General features: G+C 41.3%; 1 protein-coding gene across 1 annotated transcript in view; it reads left to right on the plus strand.

Moving 5' to 3' along the window:
• LOC121333116 (3'-5' RNA helicase YTHDC2-like) overlaps positions 1-22,427 on the plus strand; it is a 42,166-nt gene that overhangs the window by 14,010 nt on the left and 5,729 nt on the right. Inside the window, exons 12-25 of the mRNA XM_041399179.1 lie at positions 897-962; positions 1,759-1,937; positions 13,765-13,861; positions 13,937-14,024; positions 14,124-14,204; positions 15,155-15,237; positions 16,163-16,268; positions 16,405-16,524; positions 16,881-17,153; positions 17,650-17,776; positions 18,218-18,423; positions 19,115-19,310; positions 20,398-20,507; positions 21,952-22,241. Of these exons, the coding sequence (XP_041255113.1) occupies positions 897-962; positions 1,759-1,937; positions 13,765-13,861; positions 13,937-14,024; positions 14,124-14,204; positions 15,155-15,237; positions 16,163-16,268; positions 16,405-16,524; positions 16,881-17,153; positions 17,650-17,776; positions 18,218-18,423; positions 19,115-19,310; positions 20,398-20,507; positions 21,952-22,241 (2,022 nt within the window). The remainder of the gene's footprint in view (positions 1-896; positions 963-1,758; positions 1,938-13,764; positions 13,862-13,936; positions 14,025-14,123; positions 14,205-15,154; positions 15,238-16,162; positions 16,269-16,404; positions 16,525-16,880; positions 17,154-17,649; positions 17,777-18,217; positions 18,424-19,114; positions 19,311-20,397; positions 20,508-21,951; positions 22,242-22,427) is intronic.

Here is a 22,427-nt window from a genome sequence, read left to right on the forward strand (position 1 = left end):
TGGTAGAGTCAGTTTTTATCCACTTTTTCTTGCTCAAGGCAGAGTCTCTCTCTTTTCTTCTTTTCAAAGCTTCACATATTCATGTTGTTTCTTTTCTCTGTGTTGAGCTGGACAATGCCATGTCCAGGAAGAGATGTATGTCAGTCACAAAGTTACTGGAACTTGGCATTGAGATGGGTGCTCCTGATGGCTCTGGTTATCTAGATCAAGTATTCATCAGCTTCCGGTATTTCCCGGACCATTCCAGAGAAAGGGCCCCTCTCTGCACAGAGCTAGTCCTTTTCGCTTGCTAATTAGATTCTTCTCTTTCTGCTGCCAGCTGCAGTTTCACAACTCTGTGAAGCAGCCTCTCTGTCTGTGGCGTGTGTGCTTTTAAGAATATTTATTACAAACATGACATATTTCCCATATATATCACATAAGCATGAATTATCCCAAATACATATAACAGTGCTAACATTTGAAAAACTTGGGAAGGATTGCAGTTTAAAGATAAAACGGTGAACTGCATTGTGAGGAGGACAGCTTCTGAAAGATGTTAAATAGCCTAATGTTTTCCAAATGCCTGGGGCATGACTTTCTGAGATGACTTAAAGGATGCTGCAAATAGGCAGGTCTGATCTCTGCACATTGTTGTGGGCTTTTTAAAGGAATGGCACATTCTTCCTCCTCATTTCCTTTTTTGCAGGTACTCCTGTGTAGAACTGGCATTATTTGTGGCAAAGAACTGTAGTTATCTAAAAGTCAGATAGCTGTTAACACCTATTCAAGCACTTCCAGTACTGATAACAATACAGAAATGGGTACAAAAGTCTGGTGTCAGTTGCCTCACCTGATGTGCTATTCAGTTTCATCTTTTGAAGTGAAAACTAAAAATACTTGTGCAACTCTTTCAGGATGGCTGTGGACTGGGCTAGGCGCTTTGGACAGACAGAGGTTGTTGATCTGTTGGAATCCTACAGGTAAGCTGTAACAGTTTTGCAGAAGGCGTTGTATAGCATAGTGAAGAGAAATTTGAGGTTTGTGTTCTTTTAATCAGAACAGGTTTTCGCTTTTCTTGCTGTAAAATCTGGACTGAAGAGCAATACCTTTTTTTTAAGACTAGGAATGTTTCAAAAACAAACAACAAAAAAGTTTATACTCAGTATGACATTGTTTATGTTTGCACAACTTGCTAATTCTGTAGTATGTACAGAATGTATGTATGTGCTATGTACTATGTATTATTTTCACATGCTTATTTGGAAACAAATCTGTCATGTGTTTTTATCTGTATATTTTTATACACAATAGACATATTAAATTTTACAGAAGTACTGTGTACATTAGGCCATTCAAGAATGATTTTTTGATTAACTTACAATTATCATAGTAGAGGTAGGGTTTATAAAGGTTATATTTACTATAATTTCTCTTAGTGTAATTTCTACTAGTGGGAAATTTTTGGTTAATACATATCTCTTAAATATTTTTCCTTGAACAGATAAACAAGAAGTATCTTTATACTTTCATTTGCTTGTGGTTGTGTTTCAATGAAGTTTAAGAAAATGAAAGTTAATACTATTAAATTAAGTGGCATCCATTGTTTGGTTAACATTTAAATCAGTGAACAGTAATAGTATGGTGATTCTCTTCTGCTACACTTAAAAACTAGAATTCAAGACCGATAGTCATGTTGGTGTTGGTCTAAGTTTGAGTTGATTGCTGAATGCAAACCTGAAGGGGCAGCCTTGACTCTGGTGTATTTTTCTTTTGCAGTGCTTCCTTTGGATTTGGAAATCTGGATGAAAGTTCCCTGGTCCAAAAAAGTGGTAGTGACCTTAGTACAGAGGACAGAGAACTACTGACAGCTTATCATCACAGTTTTGATGATGAAAAAGTGGATCTGGATCTGATAATGCACTTACTTCACAGCATCTGTCATAGTTGTGATGCAGGTAGGTAAATACCTAACCAGCTGTTGTGGATTCAGCTTCTGATGAATCATGCTCTTTTTTCAGCAATCCCCAAAAGTTAAAACCTTCTGAGTGCTAGTCTACATGGCACTTGTTATAGGTAAAAATGAAATATGCCCAATTCTAATAAAAACAAAACTAATTTATTCATGACCGTGATACAGTCCTGACAGCCAACAATCAAACTGACAGCGCAACACCCCCGGGATACAGGCTGGGTGAACGTGGATTTGGCCTCTATCACACCAGATCTCTCTTCGTCCACAATGGCTGTTCTGAGGGAGCAGTTCTTATACTCTTTGCTCCACCCGTGGCAGAGTCCCTTTGTCTCTTTTTGGAGTTCTTCATATTCAAGTTGGTTCTTTTCTTCAGCCTGATCTGCACAAAGCCTTCCTCCAGGAATAGATTAATGCTTCTCCCCGATTCCCAGAATCCTGTATTCAGGTGGCAGGTGTTGATGGCCCTTGCTATCTCAGATGGGTATCTTTGTGGGCCATCATCTCTGGGAGTCTCTGGACACATGCCTCCATGAACGACCATCTCCTGTGCAGAGGAGGATTCCTTCGTATGTAAATGTCCTGGTATCTCCTTGCCAGTCTGCCACGAACATGGATTTGGCCTCTATCGCACCAAATCCCCCTTCATCCACGCTGGCTGCTCCAAGGGAGCAGTTCTTATACTCTTTGTTTTGCTCCCAGTAGAGTCCCTTTGTCTCTTTTTAGAGTTCTTCATATTCAAGTTGGTTCTTTTCTTCAGCCTGATCTGCACAAAGCCTTCCTCCAGGAATAGATTAATGCTTCTCCCCGATTCACGGAATCCTGTATTCAGGTGGCAGGTGTTCATGGCCCTTGCTATCTCAGATGGGTATCTTTGTGGGCCATCATCTCTGGGAGTCTCTGGACACATGCCTCCATGAACAACCATCTCCTGTGCAGAGGAGGATTCCTTCGTATGTAAATGTCCTGGTATCTCCTTGCCAGTCTGCCACAGTTTCACCTTCCTGAGAATGAAATCCCTAGCCTCCCCTCTGTACAGCCAGTTTGGTTCATATACTTTATAGAAGCCTGTATTTTATCTGCACAAATTACTAACTATACCCTAACAATTCCCTCCCCCTTTTCATAAACATTAATTCATGCTGCTTTTCTAAAAATATACCCACGTGTTTTATTTTTAGCTTCTTATGATGTTTGTACACCCAGAGAACCTATATACAGAAGGCTGATTTCTTACATAGTCCTCCTTTTTAATCTTCTTGAGGTACTTCCTGATAATTTCTAAGTTCTAATCCATTACCATCTAATTGTTTCTTGAATTGTGCCAGGGCATTTGCCACCCACTTGTGTGGATCATCTTCTTTGTTATAAATGAAAAATGAAAAATAGCTAATTTCAATAAAAATATAAAAAATAAAATTTATTGCGCGACCGTAATACAGTCTCGACAGCCAGCACCAAAAACAGACAGCGTATCACCCCCAGGAAGTGATGCGGGTGGACGTGAGGAAAGACCCACTGGTACTTTGACCTCCCTGTCCACACCAACTGCTTCAAGGCAGCAGTTCTTATACAGTTTATTTTGCCTGCGGCAGAAAGTCTTTGTTTCTTTCTCAGTTCTTCATATTCAAGTTGGTTTCTTCCTCTGGCTTGGGCTGCACAAAGCCTTCATCTGGGAATAGAATGATGCACTTCCCTGATTCCCGGAATCTGGCATTCAGATTTAAGTTGTTGATGATCTGGCCCCCTCAGATAGGCATCTTGTCTGGGCCATCAGCACCTGGCGTCTTTGGGCATGGGTGCTGTTGAATGCTCATCCTGGGTGCAGCTGGAGTTCTCTTCGGATGCAAATGCCGTGATCTCCATCTGCCATGGGTTTCGTGGCTTTGTGGTTTCGTCATCTGGCCAAGATTTCCCAACCTGAAGGAAAAAGGGATTCTTCCCCCCCCCTCCACAGTTTATTCTCTACACTTATATTTTTATACAACCTTTATTTCCACAAATTACTAGCTATATTCCTAACATTCTTCTAATTTCATAATTTTTGGAACTAGACTAGTTTTCCCTGTTGCACACTCTGGATCTATTGGCATGGCTGCAATTTGCAAGCCTTGCACTACTGAATGTATCAAACGGATAAAGCAAGGAATTAGGCAAGGCAGGAAGATGACTCTGGCTATGGAACAGAGTATGAAAAAGATTAACTTCTTCCATTATCCAAATTGTCCCACCAGGAAGCATTTAAGATTGAATTCCATTCTTGGATGGGCACATGAGCTACCCTTTTTATTTCAGCCGCGAGACCTCGGATGGTCTCCCCATAGTCATCAATTTCAATACAACACTCTGATTCATTAAACTTTCCACAGACTCCCCCCTCTTCTGCCAACAGATAATCTAGGGCTATCCTATTCTGATAAACAAATGCCCTCATTTGAGAGTGTTGTTTTGATAATAACTCGAGGGCGTCTGTGGTGTGTTTAGACACAATTTCTACCACTGCCTGGAGTCTTATCAGGCTGTTCAGGAGGTATATTGGGGTACAGTAACCCCAGCTACCATCCTGAGCCCAAGTGGCTGGCCCGTAATATTCAGTTATGTGTTCCGCAGGCCATTCTTCCTCCCTCCATTTTTGGCTATCTCCAAAACCAGGAAATTTCTTTCTTACCTCCCTCTTTTGACGGTCCAGGGTCTCATATAAGGGAGCCCCCGATTCAAATAAATGGGCAGGAGATCTTCCTCCTTTTTAATGCCTTTATTAAAGAGATTCAGCTCAGGTGGGGAGAAATCAACGGGTTGCGCCCACGCCGCCGCTGTCCCCAAGAGTGGCACGGAGGAGGAGGGTGGTGCAGCTCTGTCCGCTGGTCTGCAGGCAGAGCTGGGGACTGCGTCCTCACGGGAGATTCGCAGATTCCTACTTTTCGGTCCAACACTTCGGGTCCCCTCCCCAGTGAACATCGTTTCAGGTCAGGGTGAGAAGCAAAAAGGATCCAAGCAGGTACTGGACTTCGCGCCCATCCTTAGACATCACCTAGGGTCCCCTAATTCTATATTGGCTCGTTGTTTTTAGGGGTTTTCCTAGAAAACCGGAAAATTTTGGAGCAGTGCATTCCTCATCTGCATACGTGGTCTCAGGCCACTCCTATTCTCCTGGGCTGCCATGTCCAGGTGTAGCTCCCGGGCAAGCATGGGGAGGACAATGGCTAAATCACCAACCATTGACGGGCAATTAAAGAAGAACTCTTAACAATTAAGCTAATTTAACAGCAACCTGTCCAACCGGTTTTAGCTCTGTAACCTTAAACAAAAATAGATAACTTTTTATTCATAACACCAATGAACTGCTTTCTGACCGCGGCAAGGTGAAGAAAACTGGCCTGATTAGTCCCAGAGTGCACAATCCCTTCCAATTCCAAGGCAGCTCACTGTATGCCTTCTTTCCACAAATCCAGTATATTCCATTGGGTGCTTTCCAATTCTTTATATTTCTTGGCCCATTCCAAAATTCTCTTAATTCCTCTGTGGATGGGAAGGGGTTAGCCTAAGCCACTTTATTCTAGCATAGCCAATTTTCTCGCTCCATTCGCATTTGTCATTCTTTTCTTGGCTCCATTACTCTTGAGGGAGGTTCTGGTTGCCAACTTTGGCTTTTATCATCCGAATTCAATGCCAAGGTGGAAATACACGGCGTATAACCTACCACTTCAGTATATTCTTTCCCTTCCTGGCTTACACAAATTGTTCCAATCACACGTTTGTCCAGGACCCATCTTTCTGGCTGTTGTATTACTTTGGAGATTTTAGTATTATCCCATTTTAGTAGCTGTTCTGGGGTTAACCCTTCTCCTTTCCAACGCCATTTTTCAGCAGATTTTAGTCCTCCACATATCCAACAATTCGTCAACCCTAATTCTGTGGCTATTTCTTGCATTAGATCTATAAACAAGTTTCTGTCTGATGTAGGCAGACAGAAATCATTATATTGCTTTTCTAATTGGTCATATTGCTCGCTTAGGGTTTTTAATCTTTCCTGTTCCACTCTGCGTTTTCTCATTTCTGATTCCTGTCTTTTTAATTCCTGAGAAACTTGCTGGATCTTACTCTCCGGGTCTACTCCTTCTTTGTTCCTGGAGAAACAAAAGGTTTTATCATACTGTAGGCAGGTTCGGTCATCATGATCCTCGAGTAGGATAACCGGTTCTCTTCTTATAGGAAGCTTATTTTCGTACTCTACGTTTTTGTCTACCCAATAAGTTTTTCTCCCCATAGCACACATTCCTAATTTCTCATTATCGTAGCAGAACTTATTTACTTGGTAATACCCCACAAAAACTGATTCCATTTTTCCCCCAGTCCAGACAGTGTGGTTACATTTGTTGCATACAGGGATTTTTATAGATTCAACACTGCATTTTTGTTTTAAATGGTTTGACTTACTCTCTCTGGACACTATCCTCTGCGGGATGCAGACTTCTTTCCCTTCTTTAACACAAGCCCTATATCGAGTGCCATTAAAAAACCAGTACCTGCTTACTGTGCCATTTTTACAGTCCTCTGAGGTTAGGTTGGTTGAAGCCTCCGCTTCACCCTGTCCTTCCTTGAGAATCTGGGTGCAGACTCTACACTGGTAGCTGGGGTCCCACCGACCCAGGTTATCCTGGCTTTCGGCATGAGCACTAGTCTTGAGGCACATGACTAGACTCAGGCTCACTAGAATCAGTCTCACTATCATTCCTCTGCCTCCACCTTCACCCACTGGGTTGCCACCAGCAGCAGAGAAAACCATCTTCTTGGCAGCAGGAAGTAGTTTCCTGGAGATCATAACTAGCTCAAGCTGCGTATTTCCGCTTAAACACACCCCACCGATTGAGTCTCACTGGCCGGGCACTGCTGGGTACCTTGTTTAATCATCGGCACTCAACTGCTAAGATTTGGGCTTGAGATGGGAGTTTTCCCCTTACCCCATTTTGGAAAAGTCTGAACCATGCTAGGGAGTCTGCCTCAATCACCCGTAGTTCTGTGAGGAGCGTCAAAATTAGGTTAGTCAAACATATTTCATGATCAAAACACTATTCACACAAACCCCTTGGTCTCAATCCCCTTTCACAGTGCGCCACCCGTGACTCCTTCCAATACAAGCACTTGAATATAGCAAACGGGTGGCACGGACAGTCAGGCTCTTGACTTTATCGGGTCGATTTCTGTCATTAGCGTGGTAGGCGCAGTGTAAGCTTCCAATTCCCAGGTGGAGAAACTACTTCCCACTCCGCTGCTTCTGTCTGAGGCTCCACTCGCTTAACTCTTGACGCATGAGTCCAACCCTTTTCTGCTGTTCGAACTGCTGTGTCTGTGGTTAAGAGAACAAGAAAGGGCCCTTCCCAAGGAGGAGATAATAGTATGTCTTTCCACGTCTTTATGAGGATGTGATCTCTGGGTCGGACTGGATGAATAGTAAAACCTAAAGGAGTCCCTTGCATTATAACCCCTTTTTTCTGCAATTCCTGCAAGTTTTTGTTCATAGCTTTGAGGTACAGCCTTATTTGTCCATCCTCAATTTTAGCGTGCCCTACCGGCATCCCATGTTCATAAGGCATTCCATATAGCATTTCAAAAGGTAATATTCCTATTTCGGAGTGGGGCAGTGTTTTGATATTTAGTAGAGCTAAAGGGAGGCATTTGTCCCAGGACATTTCAGTCTCCAGTTAATTAATTTAGACAATAGTGCTTTTAGAGTCTGATTCATCTGCTCGACCTGTCCAGACCTTTGGGGATGCCAAGGGGTATGATATTCCCATCGGATCCCCAAAGCCTCTTTCATTTGTTTTATTACCTCGGAGGTAAAGTGCGTGCCCTGATCTGAATCAATATACTTTACTAATCCATATCTAGGCACTACTTCCTCCAATAATATTTTAGATACCATGTGTGTGGTAGCTCGGGAGCTTGGAAATGCCTCTAACCAATGTATCACTAGCAGACACCGGTACCCACCTACCTTTGGCAGATCTGTGAAATCAACCTGGACCCTCTCAAAGGGCCTGTATGCCACTGGGTGGCTCCCCAGTGCTGTTTGCCAGCCTCGGCTCCGTTTACCTTTTGGCATATCATGCATCCCTATATCTCTTGTTTTGCCAATTCACATATCCCTTTGCATCGAAAGAATTTTAAGAATTGTTCTGCCAAAGCCCGGGCCTCCCAATGAGTCTGCGTATGTAACCTCCTTAAGATTTTCCAGGTATACTCCTTTGATACCAATTCCCTTCCATCTGGCAACCTCCACTTACCTCCGTCCAGTTTTCCCCCAATCTTCACATACCCCTCAATCTCCTTTTGAGAGAGTTGGGGAGGAAATTCCCATTCCTCACCCTCACAAATTTCTGGAATACTTACCTGTAGGATTGCTGCATGTTTGGCTTCTTGGTCCACCAAGTTGTTTCCCCTTGTCCTAAATTGTGCTCCAGTTTGGTGTCCTTTTACGTGAACTACAGCGATTGCTTCGGGCTCCCTGATAGCTGCCAGAATCTGCTTTATAAATTCTTTGTGTACCAACCCCCTCCCTTTTGTGTTAATTAACCTTCTTTCTTTCCAGATCTTACCAAAAGTGTGAACAACCCCATAGGCATACTTTGAGTCTGTGTAAATAGTTCCCTTCTTACCTTTCAATGCCAACAAAGCTCTCAGCATGGCATATAATTTGCATGCCTGTGCTGACCAGCCTGCATTTAAAGGACCTGATTCCACTGCCTCTCCAGTTACCCCATTTATTATGGCATTACGTTTTTCGCTTTCCTTCGATAACCCTGGCTGATCCATCCACAAACCATTTTTCTCCTTCCTCCAATTCTTCCTTTTCCAAATCGGATCTGATTTTGGTCTGCAGCTGAACGATTTCAGTACAATCATGGGCAGGTATACTCAGAGTTTCTCCATATAGAAATTGAGCTGGATTCTGAGCTGCTGTGGTCTTAAGTTCTAAGTCATGGGAATGGATTAAAATGGCTTAATATTTCAGAAGCCATGCATCGGTGAGCCATTTTTCTGCCTTCTGCTGCAAAATGCTCCTGACATTATGTGGGGAGTATACTCCTAGAGGAGCCCCAATTTTGGCCTCCTCCACTAACACAGCTCTGGCCCCTTTAGCCTGTAGGCACATAGGCCACCCCCTGCTGACAGGGTCCAAAAGCTTAGACACATAGTCTACTGGTTTCTTTGACCCTGCCCAATCCTGTGTTAGCACCCCGTAAGCAGTATGATTACTTACATCCACAAATAGTTGGAAAGGTCTTTTTGCATCTGGCAAGCTCAATACCGGAGCCACTATAAGAGACTCCTTCAGTTCCCTAAAGTTTTTCTCGTCCTGCTCGCTCCATTTGGGTTTATCTGTAGTCAGCTTTTCATATAAAAATTTTACCTTTTTGCTATACCACTCAATCCATTGCCTACAAAATCCCAAAAGTCCCAGGACCTGTCTTACCTCCCATTTAGACTGAGGGGAAGGCAAGGAGATGATCCTGGCTATTCTATCAGGGTCTAACTTTTTCTTTCCTTTTACCAGCCAGTGTCCTAAATACTTTACCTCAGGATCCGTGAACTGTAGTTTGGATTTTGAGATTTTCAGACCCTTGTTTCCTAAAAAGTTTACGAGAGCAATGGTGTTTGACCTTACCTCACCTTCGTCGGGTCCTGCTATTAATAGATCATCCATGTATTATAGTAATACTGTACAATACTGTAGTAATACCATACAATACTGTAGTAATACCATACAATACTGTAGTATTGGTTCCTTCTGTCGGGATAAACTCACTTAAGAGTTGCTCAAGAGCCTGGCCGAACAGGTTTGGTGAGTCCACAAACCCCTGGGGCAGGGAGGTCCGCCTGAATTGTTGTTTACGATTCGTCTCTGGATCCTCCCATTGAAATGCAAAATAATTTTGGCTCTCCTCTGCCAGAGGGCAAGTCCAAAAAGCATCTTTCAAATCAGTCACACTATACCAAATATCTTCTGGTGACACATTATTGATGAGGGTATATGGATTTGGAACCGTAGGAAACAGAGTCTTAGTCTGCTGATTAACTGCCCTCAGATCTTGTACTAGATGATAGATCCTGTCAGTTTTCGGACTGCAAGAATGGGAGTATTATGTCTTGGCATGCAAGGTTCCAAATTACCTTTCTTTATCAAATCTTCTGTTATGGGTTTTAACCCCTGCTGTCCCTCCAAGGGTATCGGGTATTGTTTTACCCAATAGGGTCTTCAGGTTTCTCAATCTCTATGTGTATGGGCTCCATTTCCAGTTTCCCCGCCTCCCCTTCAGTATGCCACACCTTGGGATTGATCTTTCTCTCGTCCTCTGTGGTCAGCTTATATAAACTTACCACAAGCTGCGATTCTTGAGCAATTAGGCTAATGCCCAAGTTCACCATCAAATCCCTTCCCAATAAATTATAGTCTGCTTCTTCTACTAGTAACATATTCCCCAAGCATATTTTATTTTCAGATTCTACTTCTACCTCTTTGATTACTGCTACCTTAAAGGGTTCCCTCTTTGCCCCAATTACCATCATAGAATCCTTGATTTTTGTGCATCCCCATGGTAGATCTTGAACGGTGCTCCTTTCAGCTCCTGAATCCACCAGAAACATCACCTCCTGTTTATGGGGTCCGATTTTAAGTTTTATCAAGGGTTCCTTTGGTGTTATAGACCCCATATTAAAAAGCCCCTGACACCTCTAATCCTCTTGGAACATTTTCTCATCTTTCATTCTCTTCTTGCATTCTCTTTTAAAGTGACCTCTTTGCTTGCAATAATAGCACTCTGGCGCCTCCCTCTGACGGGACGCAGGTTTCCTTGGCGGATATGTGGGTTTCCCCAAGGGCTTTTGCGCTTGCGCCGCTCTCCCGGTGCTAGTATTCTGTTCCTTTTTCTGGGCTTCTCTTACTGCTGTAACCAAAACCTTGGCTTGTATCTTTTGTTTTTCGTCCTCCCTCCGCATGTAAACCTTTTGAGCCTCCTGCAACAACTCTTGCAATGTCCTTTCTTGCCAATTCTCCATTTTTTCTAATTTTTTTCTTATATCCTCCCAAGATTTAGCCACGAATTGCATTTTCAATAGTATGGCTCCTACTGGCGAGTCTGGGTCTGTACCTGAATACATTTGGAGACTCTTTCTTAATCTCTCTAACCATTCCATAGGAGTTTCATCCCTCCCCTGGCATTCCCCCAAAGCCTTCCCCAAGTTCTGTCCCTTTGGCACCGCTCCCTGAATACCTTGAATAACCATATTTCTTAATTCAATCATTTTCTGCCAATCTTCTTCTACCTGGGCATTCCCGGATGGCCTTTGGCTGGGCCATTTGACCTCCTCACTCCCTCCTTGTAGGTTTCTGCATTCCCAATCTTTTATTGCAGCCACTCTTATCATGTCCCGTTCTTCGGCATTGAACAATGACCTCATAATAGCACTAATATCATTATACGAGTAAATGCTGTTCCCCAAAAATTCATCCAGTCACTCCGCCACCCCCAACGGGTCATCCATGATCTTTCCCATTTCCTTTTTGAATGCCCACACATCCCCTGAATTTATTGGCACATTCACATAAGCAATGGCCCCTGGAGCAGTCAGAACTTCTCTGAGAGGAAAGAGACCCTGTTGTCCCTCCTCGTCTTCGCTATTGTCCGTATACACCTTCTGAGTTCTGCGTCTCGTACAGCTGGAGGGTGGGGACTCTTTCCTGCGGGTGTGTGTGTGTGTGTGTTGTGTTTTCCTCCGGTTGTGTAGGAGGGGGAAGGGACGGGGTTTGTTCTGGTGGGGAGGGGATCAACGAAGCTTGCTCCTGTAGAGGCATGACTTTAGGTGGTGGTGCCTGCGGCGTTGCCTGTCGGTGCCCGGTGTTCACAGGTTCAGGGAGAGGACCTTGCACCTGAGGGTTCGGGTAAGGGGGAGGAAGGTTTTCCAGGGGCTCCCAAGTTTTTACTGGATCATTAGGTTGTTTGTAATCTCTGACAGAGAGCAATCCGATACTGGCATATTCCCATAACCGAGCATATTCCATTTCCTCCTGTCGACCCCTCCTCCTCAAACACAAATTCCCCCAATGCTCGACATAGCTCTTTGTTAAATGACCCAAACATAGGCCAAAACAGATATTTCCTGATCTCCACATCTGCCCATTTTTCCGTACAATAATAAATTACCTTTTCCTTAGATTTTCTCCTTCTCATAGGGCAGTCTTCCCAGTGTTCTAACATCCATCCCAGAGGACTGTGCCTCGGTATGTCAGGAATACAATATTTTTCCCTTTTCCTTGGTTTTTCTGGGGTTCTTCCCTGGAGTTTACTCTTTTTTCAAGCCCATGTCCTTTTACCCTTAATTACCTTTTCTTTGGTGGATTTAGTCAAGAGCCAGCCTGTTTCCTGGTTTTTCTATGGGTCCACCCTATTTCTGGCTCTTAATCACAATATGCCACAAAAATAAAACTTTTTGATGACCTACTAACGGTGCAGTGAAGCAGTCTGTGGATTTTTAGTCGACAAAAAAAGAAGAGCTCTCTTACCTATCCCTGGATCCAGCGAGGTCTCGTCATTCCTGGCTGTTGATGGATTCCCGTTCCCTTCTGATCCAGCCCGTGATCGATAAAACAACCCCCTTCCCTCCCCAATTTCCCGGGGTTTTTGGGTTGGTGCGTGTGTGTGTTTTTAACGAGTTTTTTTTTCACTCGCTTCCCCCGCAACCAACCACTTTCCTTGCGGAAGAGTGGAACTGCGATCTTGGGGTCCACACTCGCTTTGTGATAATATCACGTCTCACAAACACACTCGATCACACGCCACTCAACCACACGATACTTACGGTTCGTTTTCCCCTGTGGAGTCTTCGTGCACGTCATTTTTACGAGTAAAAATTGCTGGCTTTACGTAGAATTAACTCTTTCCTTGAGAGCTCTGGGCCCGTTTTACCTTTTGATTGTGGCTTTTAGGCTACAAAAAGTTCATGTAATCTGATGGGTTCCATTGGACTCTCCCAGTCTTGTCCGGCTGCTGAATTCAGCGGGGCATCGTCCGGACCTTGAGAGGGGACCCTGGAATCCTAAATCAGATCCCGTCGGGCAGGTCACCAAGATTGTTACAGGTAAAAATGAAATATGCCCAATTCTAATAAAAACAAAACTAATTTATTCACGACCGTGATACAGTCCTGACAGCCAACAATCAGACTGACAGCTCAACACCCCCGGGAGATAGGCTGGGTGAACATGGATTTGGCCTCTATTGCACCAAATCTCCCTTCGTCCACACTGGCTCCTCTGAGGGAACAGTTCTTATACTCCTTGCTCCACCAATGGCAGAGTCCCTTTGTCTCTTTCTAGAGTTCTTCTTATTCAAGTTGGTTCTGTTCTTCAGCCTGATCTGCACAAAGCCTTCCTCCGGGAATAGATTAATGCTTCTCCCGATTCTTGGAATCCTGTATTCAGGTGGCAGGTGTTGATGGCCCTTGCTATCTCAGATGCGTATCTTTCCGGGCCATCATCTCTGGGAGTCTCTGGATACATGCCTCCGCAAACGACCATCTCCTGTGCAGCCGAGGGTTCCTTCGTATGTAAATGTCCTGGTATCTCCTTGCCAGTCTGCCGCGGTTTCGCCATCCTGAGAATGAAATCCCTAGCCTCCCCTCTGTACAGCCAGTTTGGTTCATATACTTTATAGAAGCCTGTATTTTATCTGCACAAATTACTAACTATACCCCTAACCGCACTGACATGTATTTGAATTTTCTGTTTAACTTTGGAAACCCACTTCCTTTTTTAGGAGCAATTTTAATATTTCTTCCTGGGTATGATGAGATAGTGAGCCTGAGGGACCGCATTCTTTTTGATGACAAGAGATTTGCTGATAATGCTCACAGGTAAAACCTTTAGTTGCTGTGGCTTTTCGTTGCTTCTTTTAAAGATCCTTAAAATGTTCTTTTGTCTTGCATTAGATACCAAGTTTTCATGCTTCATTCAAATGTGCAGACTTTGGATCAGAAGAAAGTGCTTGAAACTCCACCTTCTGGCATTCGCAAAATTGCAAGTATTAGAGGACTTTGTCAGATGCTACAATGATCTATTTTGCTGTTGCTTTTGCAGTTACTATAGTTTTGGTGGTTTTGGTTTTTTTCTTTGCAGATTCTTTCTACTAATATTGCAGAAACCAGCATAACAGTCAATGATGTTGTGTTTGTCATTGATTCAGGCAAGGTGAAAGAGGTATGACAGCCTTAAATTTTCCTAGTGTCATTCTAAAACACACAGTGCATAAATCTTGGAGAACTTTTTTTTTTGCTTTACAGTAAGGTGAAAAAAAGCTTTTATTAGCTGAGAGCTAGTGCCTGTCAGGCAACAGTCCTCACTGTAAAATTTCAACATCCATTTGTTTTAAGACAAATACTGTAAATAGCTAGCTGTCTGAAAAAACTTGTAAAAGCTAATATAGGTTGATGTATTAATGTATCTTTCTCTTTTGTAATTTAGTATTTCTGTGGGATTTTTAACACAAGTCCTCAGTTTGGACCACTACCTTCCTGAGAGTTAGAGGACACTGGTAGTTCCTTTTGTCCTACTATTGTATCAGGTCCAAAAATAATCCATTACTTTTTTAAGCAGTGGTTTTGGTGTGTTTGGTCCCCTTTCCTAATTACTTGTTCAAGAAAAGTGAGATCACATAGTGAGGCAATTTAAGACCTAGTGTATGGCTTTGAAAACTAAATTTGATTTCATAGGTGACGTGCACACCAAATTTCTGAAGTTCTCATAAAACAAACTTTTTTTTTGTAATTTTACATCAGTCTAAGAAAATAAGGTAATTTCCAAGTGAGATAAAAAGGAAAACTTTATTTGGTATAATAATGTATTTTTACTTGCTTTGTGATATCTCAGAACACAGATCTGACATACCTTTTACTGACTTGCAATTACTTATTGACTGGAAAATGTTTCATTTCAAAAACTGTGTAGTACTAAGATACTACAAAGGTGATACCATCATGAATTCACTTGAAACTGAGAAGATACCTGTGTGCCAGAAACTGCTGTGTATATTACTGTTTCATACTTTTTAGAAAACTTCTGTTGGTAATCTAAATAACTAGTAAGTTTTATTTCGTATTTCATAAATTCCTATTGAGTTTTCAGTTTATATTCCTTCCTTGTTTTTCTAGAAGTCTTTTGATGCACTGAGTCGTGTTACAATGCTAAAAATGGGGTGGATTTCAAAAGCCAGTGCTATCCAGAGAAAAGGCAGGTAATAAATGCCTCATAATGGTTTCCATTTTGCAGGTATCCACAGTCCTTTATGTTTAGAATAAAGTACACAACATAGTAACTGTTTCTTGCCTAGTCCAGTGTCATGTTGGATAATGGCCAACACTACTACTGTGCAGACAAGTAGGGGTCAGTATGTATTTCTTGGAATCATTTCCCAAGTTGTAGAAAAGTGATGCTCAGGCATTTCCAAAGGTCTAGCTTGTTTCCCCCCCCCCACCCCATTAATTTGTTCTCCTTCCTCTTTCTCCCATGTAGCACCAGCAGTCACAGTGTCCAGTGGGGTGTTTTCACACTTTGTGGGCAGAAGACTGCCTTTATCACTTTCTCCAAGCTATCCATGACTTAACAGGCCATGATTATATTCTTCCAACGCTATGGGTGAGGGCTCAGAACTTTATGTAGCAAAAAATGCCTGTTTAATCAATCACATTGGCATTAAGCTGCACGTATACACATATACGTATATGAATGAGAGAATTTGCTGTCTGTCATTCACTCACAAGTTATTTAATCTTTATTCTACCTTTTACTCCAAACACTTCTGTTTGGGGGATGTGAGGAGAAGAAGTGATGTTTGCAACTGGTTCCTTACAACAAAGGATGATTGAGATTTGGACTGGTCTTAGGTTAGCAAAAAACCCACAGCACTTTACATTAGATATGCCTTGTTTTTCTTCCTCCAGATTTCTCAGTGTTCGGTTAAAATTACAGTAAAAAATTGCCACACTCTCAAAAATAATCCATGATTGGAAAACTCTCACTTTGTGTGTGACTTACAGCACTTTCTTCATAGAACTGCTTCTACTTTTCCATTCTGAGTTTCTGTGTCTGTTTATTGGCTTTTGGTTTTGTTTTTATAAAGAAATCCTAATTTTCACAACTTCTGATATTTTATTTTCAAGGGCTGGGCGCTGTCAGCCTGGAGTCTGTTTTCGTCTCTTCAGCAGGCTTCGATTTCAGAACATGTTGGAATTTCAGTCTCCAGAACTTCTAAGAATGCCACTTCAGGTGCATGTTCAGTTAGAAATTACAACTTTAAAAAATAGAATGTCATCAAACCATACTATTAATTGCAACAAATCATGTGTTTGGGGGTTGTTTCCAAATCTTAGTAATCTTTTTTGTTCTGCCTTTTAACTTGCAGGAGATTTGTTTATACACAAAACTTCTGGCTCCAATTAATTGTCCAGTTGTAGACTTTCTTATGAAAGCTCCTGATCCTCCACCTGCTGTAACTGTGAGAAATGGCGTGCATATGCTTAAGGTCAGAAAAAGAATAGGTTGAGATGGTAATTGTGTTTGATCCCAAATGTGTGGTTTAGCAATCTATCTTACTGACTTCAGTTTGTACTGAAGCTATTTTTAATTACTTAAGGATGTTTTGAATTTTTGTTTATTGTCTGTTTGCATTTTGCGTGTGGGGATGTGTTTTTCCATGTCAAGGGAAGAGAGTGCTTCAAAGTCTTGTCTCTGTTAAGTTTGACTTGCTTTTTTATTGTTTGGAAACAAGTCTAGTTAATGTCCACTATTCACATCTTTTCTGCTTTCACTGTAAATTGATTTTGTCCACTGTCTCCATCCCTCTCTCCTTTGTTTGTTTGTTTTTTTGTTTATAAACAGACCATAGATGCCATGGACCCTTGGGAAGATTTAACTGAGCTTGGTTATCACCTCACTGAATTACCTGTAGAGCCACACCTTGGTAAAATGGTGTTGTATGCTGTAGTTCTGAAGTGCCTGGATCCTGTTCTGACCATTGCCTGTGCTCTTGCCTGCCAAGACCCTTTTGTGCTGCCCACGCTGGCCTCCCAAAAGCGTGCAGCCATGCTGTGCAGGAAGCGTTTTGCTGCCGGGACGTTCAGTGACCACATGGCCCTGCTCAGGGCTTTCCAGGTAGCACTTCATTTCAGAGAGTACTAATCATAGTAGATCACCCAATCAAGGCAAATAATGTCTACTTGGATGCAGCGTGGTGGACTGTGATTAAGTCCTTGGAGAAGACTTTATTTTGCCTAGTGGCTTTCCTGTGTATTGGACTCATACATTTGTGACGGAACACTTTTTGTAGTATGTTTTGTTGATATTTTCAAACCTTACAAAATTCTGAGCATTCCAACAGTGTGCCTCTTAATATCCTACTACACTGAACTTCAAATCATGATCTTAATGTAATGGTCTTTATTTATTGTTTTAACTTGACATAACCATCATTGTAGTGAACACGTAAAGAGAAGGTAATTCTTGAACAGAAAGAAGAATCTGGTTTGATACATTAACTTTTAGAGTGGGTTTTGCGTTCATTTTATTGACATAAATGTAATCTTTTACAAAAATACAGTTTTTAGTTTTAGCCTATCAAATTAATAGGCAAATGTAAAAATATTTTCAGGCATGGCAGAAGGCACGCAGTGATGGCTGGGAGAGAGCCTTCTGTGAAAAGAACTTCCTATCCCAAGCCACAATGGAAATCATTGTAGGAATGAGAACACAGTTGCTTGGCCAGCTTAGAGCCTCAGGTAAAGAACTTGGAAAAAATTTTAACATTTTAAAGTCAAGCATATAGAAATTGTAACAAAAATCATGTTCACTGGTGTAATTTTCCTTAGTTAATTTGAAATACACCTTCATGTACTCATTCATGCAGGGTATGGTGTAGGTGAGGAAGTGTGGCTGATCTAACTGAAAGCACCCTCATCTCCACATGCCACTGCATTTCATGTTTTAATAAATTATTCCCATAGGAAATGTCTTTGTACTGTAGAAAATAGTGATATTCTGTGTTAGTATAAAACCCCTTATCAGGAAGAATTTCAGTAACGGTTTCTTTTTGGTGCTGTTAAGGTTGGCAGTGATGAAAAATGTAACAAGTAAGTAGTTTATTTCACCTTTAGTTTCTAACTCCTTTTGAGAACCAAACACAAGCTAACATGGCACTGTTTTTCTTGTTCTTTTGTCAGGTTTTGTGAGAGCCAGAGGAGGAGCTGATATTAGAGATGTTAATACAAACTCTGAGAACTGGGCTGTAATTAAAGCTGCCTTAGTGGCCGGGATGTATCCCAATCTTGTGCATGTAGACAGAGAAAGCCTGGTGTTGACTGAACCAAAGGAGAAGAAAGTGCTATTTCATCCTACCTCTGTTCTTGGTCAGTCTCAGTATAAAAAGGTAAAATCACTTTGAATTCATAGTTCAAAAAAAAGAGCGCTATCACATTTTAGAAGTGTCTTTTCCTAGTTGTCAGTACTTTAAAAGCAGTAGGGCATTTAACAGCTTTAGAAAATATTATTATAGAGATAGAATTGGAGTTGATTCATTTTTCCAATGTTTCAATCAGTCCTTTCTCTAGATGGAACAAGGCAAAATGGCAAAAAAACCACTCCAGTTATAAGATTGTTTTAAAGATAGAATGATCCCTATTCTTAAAACCGAGAAGTTCTTATCTAAAACTTTTTTTTTGACGTTTCTTTTTAATGCAAAACATTTTATTTTATCATGGTAGGATATTTTGTGAATCTGGTTGAATTCTCTCACGCTTTTTTATTTGCATGTATATTTTTATGTGTATATAATTATGCGTGTATTTATTTCTCAAAAGATAGAATCATAGAATGGTTTGGGTTGGAAGGGAGCTTAAAGCTTATGTCATTCCAACCCCCTGCCATGGGTAGGGACACATTCCACTAGTCCAGGTTGCTCAGAGCCCCACCCAGCCTGGCCTTGAACACTTCCAGGTTGAGGCATCCACAATGTCTTTGGATAAAATGAGAAATATGTTAAAATTTACATTACTTACATGTAGAGGGTATAATAGCCTAGTCTTACCTGCACAGGTTCTTACCTGCACAATCTTGCACAGATTGCCCCAGCAAATGGACAAGCTGCAGCCATCCAGGCCCTCCCTACAGACTGGCTTATATATGATGAAATGACGAGAGCTCACAAGACAGCAAACATCAGGTGCTGCTCTGTTGTGACACCTGTCACCGTGTCCCTCTTCTGTGGACCAGCCAGACTGCCAAGTAATGCCTTGCAGGCATCTTCATCCTTTCGAGGTACACTGGAATCTGGATTTGGAATTTTCCAGTGGTATATATACATCAGTGTTTGACTTCGAAAACTTACTCAATACATATATTGGTTGATTCTGAAAACAACATTGTTATAATTCCTGTAGCTATTCAGGAATAGTTTGTAGGTTCTGTAACAAATCTGTCAGTTTTGGGATTCCTGACATATTCAAGTCCATAAATTACACAGTTCTGTGGTCTCAGAAATTACAGTATAGTTTGTAAGGAAAGAATGCAGCCACAATGTCTAATGATAATACTAGTACTGAGATGTGTAGTATGTATGTTCTTTTTCTACAGACTACTTTAGTTGATACCTAGAACCAGATTATTCAAACTGAATAATTTAGAAACAATCAATATGGCAAACAAGTCATGTTGTTTCTAGCTGACACATGCATTTTCAAGATATGTTCTACTGATAATTTTTTATGTCAATTAACTGTACCATTAACTGTAAGTAATAGAGAATATATAGAAATTTCCATTTTTTTTCCTTATTTAAATTGAGTCCTGTTGGAATGGAAGCAAAAATAACTGCTGCTAGTTCTCACAGTTTGAATCAAACTAAAAGTCCAACTTATTTCTGAAGCTTTCCTGTCTTGCTTGTTAACCTTAGAGTAGTGTTCATGCTGTTTGAATTGCACTTTAGGAAAATAAGGATTCCTAATTAATAGCCATATTATATATATAATTTTTTTCTTACTAGGTCTTTAAATCTGCTGTTTTACTAGGAAATAGAGCCATGTGTGGTTTTGCAAACAGTTTTAGGCAAAAGTTGGATAGTGGCTTGTGAATACTGGTGAAAGTACATGAGTTGAGTCATATCATATCAGTACAGGTTTTTACGTAGTAGGACCTTCAGCAGGTCTGCCTACTTGATTGCTGCTATCTGGAGCAAAGACTTTTCAGTGTATGTGCAGGAAAGAAGAGGTAGTTTTACAGATGTTTACATTTTAAAGTCAATTTTAGAAGGAAAAATATTATTGCTGGTAATACAGTAGTGTTCATTTTTTTATATATAAGTGGAAATAATATAGAAATGCTAATAAACCCTTTGTCTTCAATTCAGGGGGAGGGGTATCTAATGACAGCAGTGACAGTGAGATGGAGGACAAAACAACTGCTAATCTGGCACTGCTGAAGCTGGATGAATGGCTCCATCTCAAACTGGACCCTGAAGTAAGTAAAAAATCACTCCTAGGTTTGCTTCAGGTAGAAGAATTGTGAAAAGATATTAAAAGTTTTTTGTAACATTTGAGTAGCCAAGAATTTTCTCTATGAATGTCACGCTCCATTTGGGTCTCTAAAACTATGTACTCAGTGATTTAACCTTTACTTCATGAGCACATCAAGAATTAAAGGGCTTCAATCCCCTTTGGCACAGTTGTCTGTCGTGTGAATTGGTGTATTCAACATCCAAGTTGCAGTGTTTCATAGCCTATCACCCATACCTTTCCATTCTTTTACTTACGAGCAAAAAGAAAGAAAATAATTAGTCACTTAAGTCAACAGTGAGAGTGCTCATCCCTCTTCCTCCATCTTGGTGTGGGTGTCCTGTCTATCACACGAGGGAGGAGGAAAGCCTCAGCAGATGCTGTTGGATTTGCTTCAGAAACTTTCTGGGCAGTATCATGATTTATATGTCTGAGCTTTGCAGTTTTGTCTCTTTCCACAAGTCAGCAGATTCTGAAGAGTTTACCCGACAAAAGATAATGGCTGCAAGGGACAGCATGCTGCAGGTGACAGTGGCTGCATAAGGACCCTTCTGCTCCTTCTGGCCTCCTGTCCTGCCTGCATGGTGCTCCATCATGCTGTAGCAGGAGCTGGCATAGCAAGAATCTGAACAGGAGCTGAGAGAACAGTCACATTGGCATACTGTGTTCTTCTTTCTGTGCGAGGATAGCCAAAATTAGATCAAAAAAGGAGCACTTAAAGTTGGAGTTGCTGAAAGGAAGTTGTTGTCAGATTTTGGAAGGATAAATATAAACGTCTTTGAAATAGAAGTCTTTATGTCATTGAGGAGCTCCTATCTCCTGTGGTAGGAGGTTGTTTATGGGTCATGAAACACACAACTTTACCAGCTCTAATAATAATACTGTCTCTCATAGACATGTCCAAAAGAGTGATTTTTTAAAATTTACTTTAATGGAAGCATTTCTGATAACATGGGAATTAGACTATAGTCTTCTGATTTAGTCATCACATTGGAGCAGATATCTGTGTAAGAAAAATGTCACTTAGAGCTCTTTTCCCTCAAGTATGACTGAAGAGTGCATGAGTAGAGACTGATTGAGAGGAAGGGCATAAAGCATGAAAGGATTGGGTTTTCTCAAAAGATGAAAAGGAAAAAAAAAGTCTGTGGGTTTATGGTACAAAGCTATGTTTAGCAGAGAGCTAAATGAAATCTTTCAAAAATTAGCTTGTGCCCAAGGAAAAGAAAGTAAATTAACATTTGAGTTTAAATATGTATTATTCCCCTTCCTCAAGACCTTAGTCATGCCTTTCATTTTGGGCCCTGTTTATATTAGAATGCCAGGTGCTGCCTGATAGGAAGAAGATAGGGTCCTCTTACCTGTCTGATCTAATTTTCATCAGCATTTAACAGAATTGGAATTCATTACAGGCTGCCAGTATGCTGTTGCAACTCAGGCAGAAATGGCACAGTTTGTTCCTGCGTCGTATGCGAGCTCCTTCTAAACCATGGTCTCAGGTTGATGAAACAACTGTAAGAGCAATTACAGCTGTTCTGAGTGCTGAAGAACAGTCTGCAGGCCTGCAGCAGCCTTCAGGAATCGGCCAGAGACCAAGACCTGTAACTTGTGAAGAACTTCCTTTGGCATCCACATGGAAGTCAACCAACAGCAGAAAAAGCTCAACAGAAACTGAATTGTCTGACTCCTCTAATGCTGAAAAGTAAGATGTTGAGGTCTTCTGCTCACTGTAGGTTGCAATTTATGTATACAAGCTTTACTTAAATTTCTGCTAGTAATAAGGAGGTGGGAACAGTGGAAATACAGTTGAAAGGTGTTATACTGTTGTATGCTGCATTGAAATCCCACAAAGAAGTATTTCATACCTGGGCCTGCTGTTTGAGAGAGC

This window comes from Onychostruthus taczanowskii, unplaced genomic scaffold, assembly GCF_017590055.1.
Source record: "Onychostruthus taczanowskii isolate IOZ18803 unplaced genomic scaffold, ASM1759005v1 scaffold158, whole genome shotgun sequence".
In the NCBI taxonomy this organism is placed as follows: Eukaryota; Metazoa; Chordata; class Aves; order Passeriformes; family Passeridae; genus Onychostruthus; species Onychostruthus taczanowskii.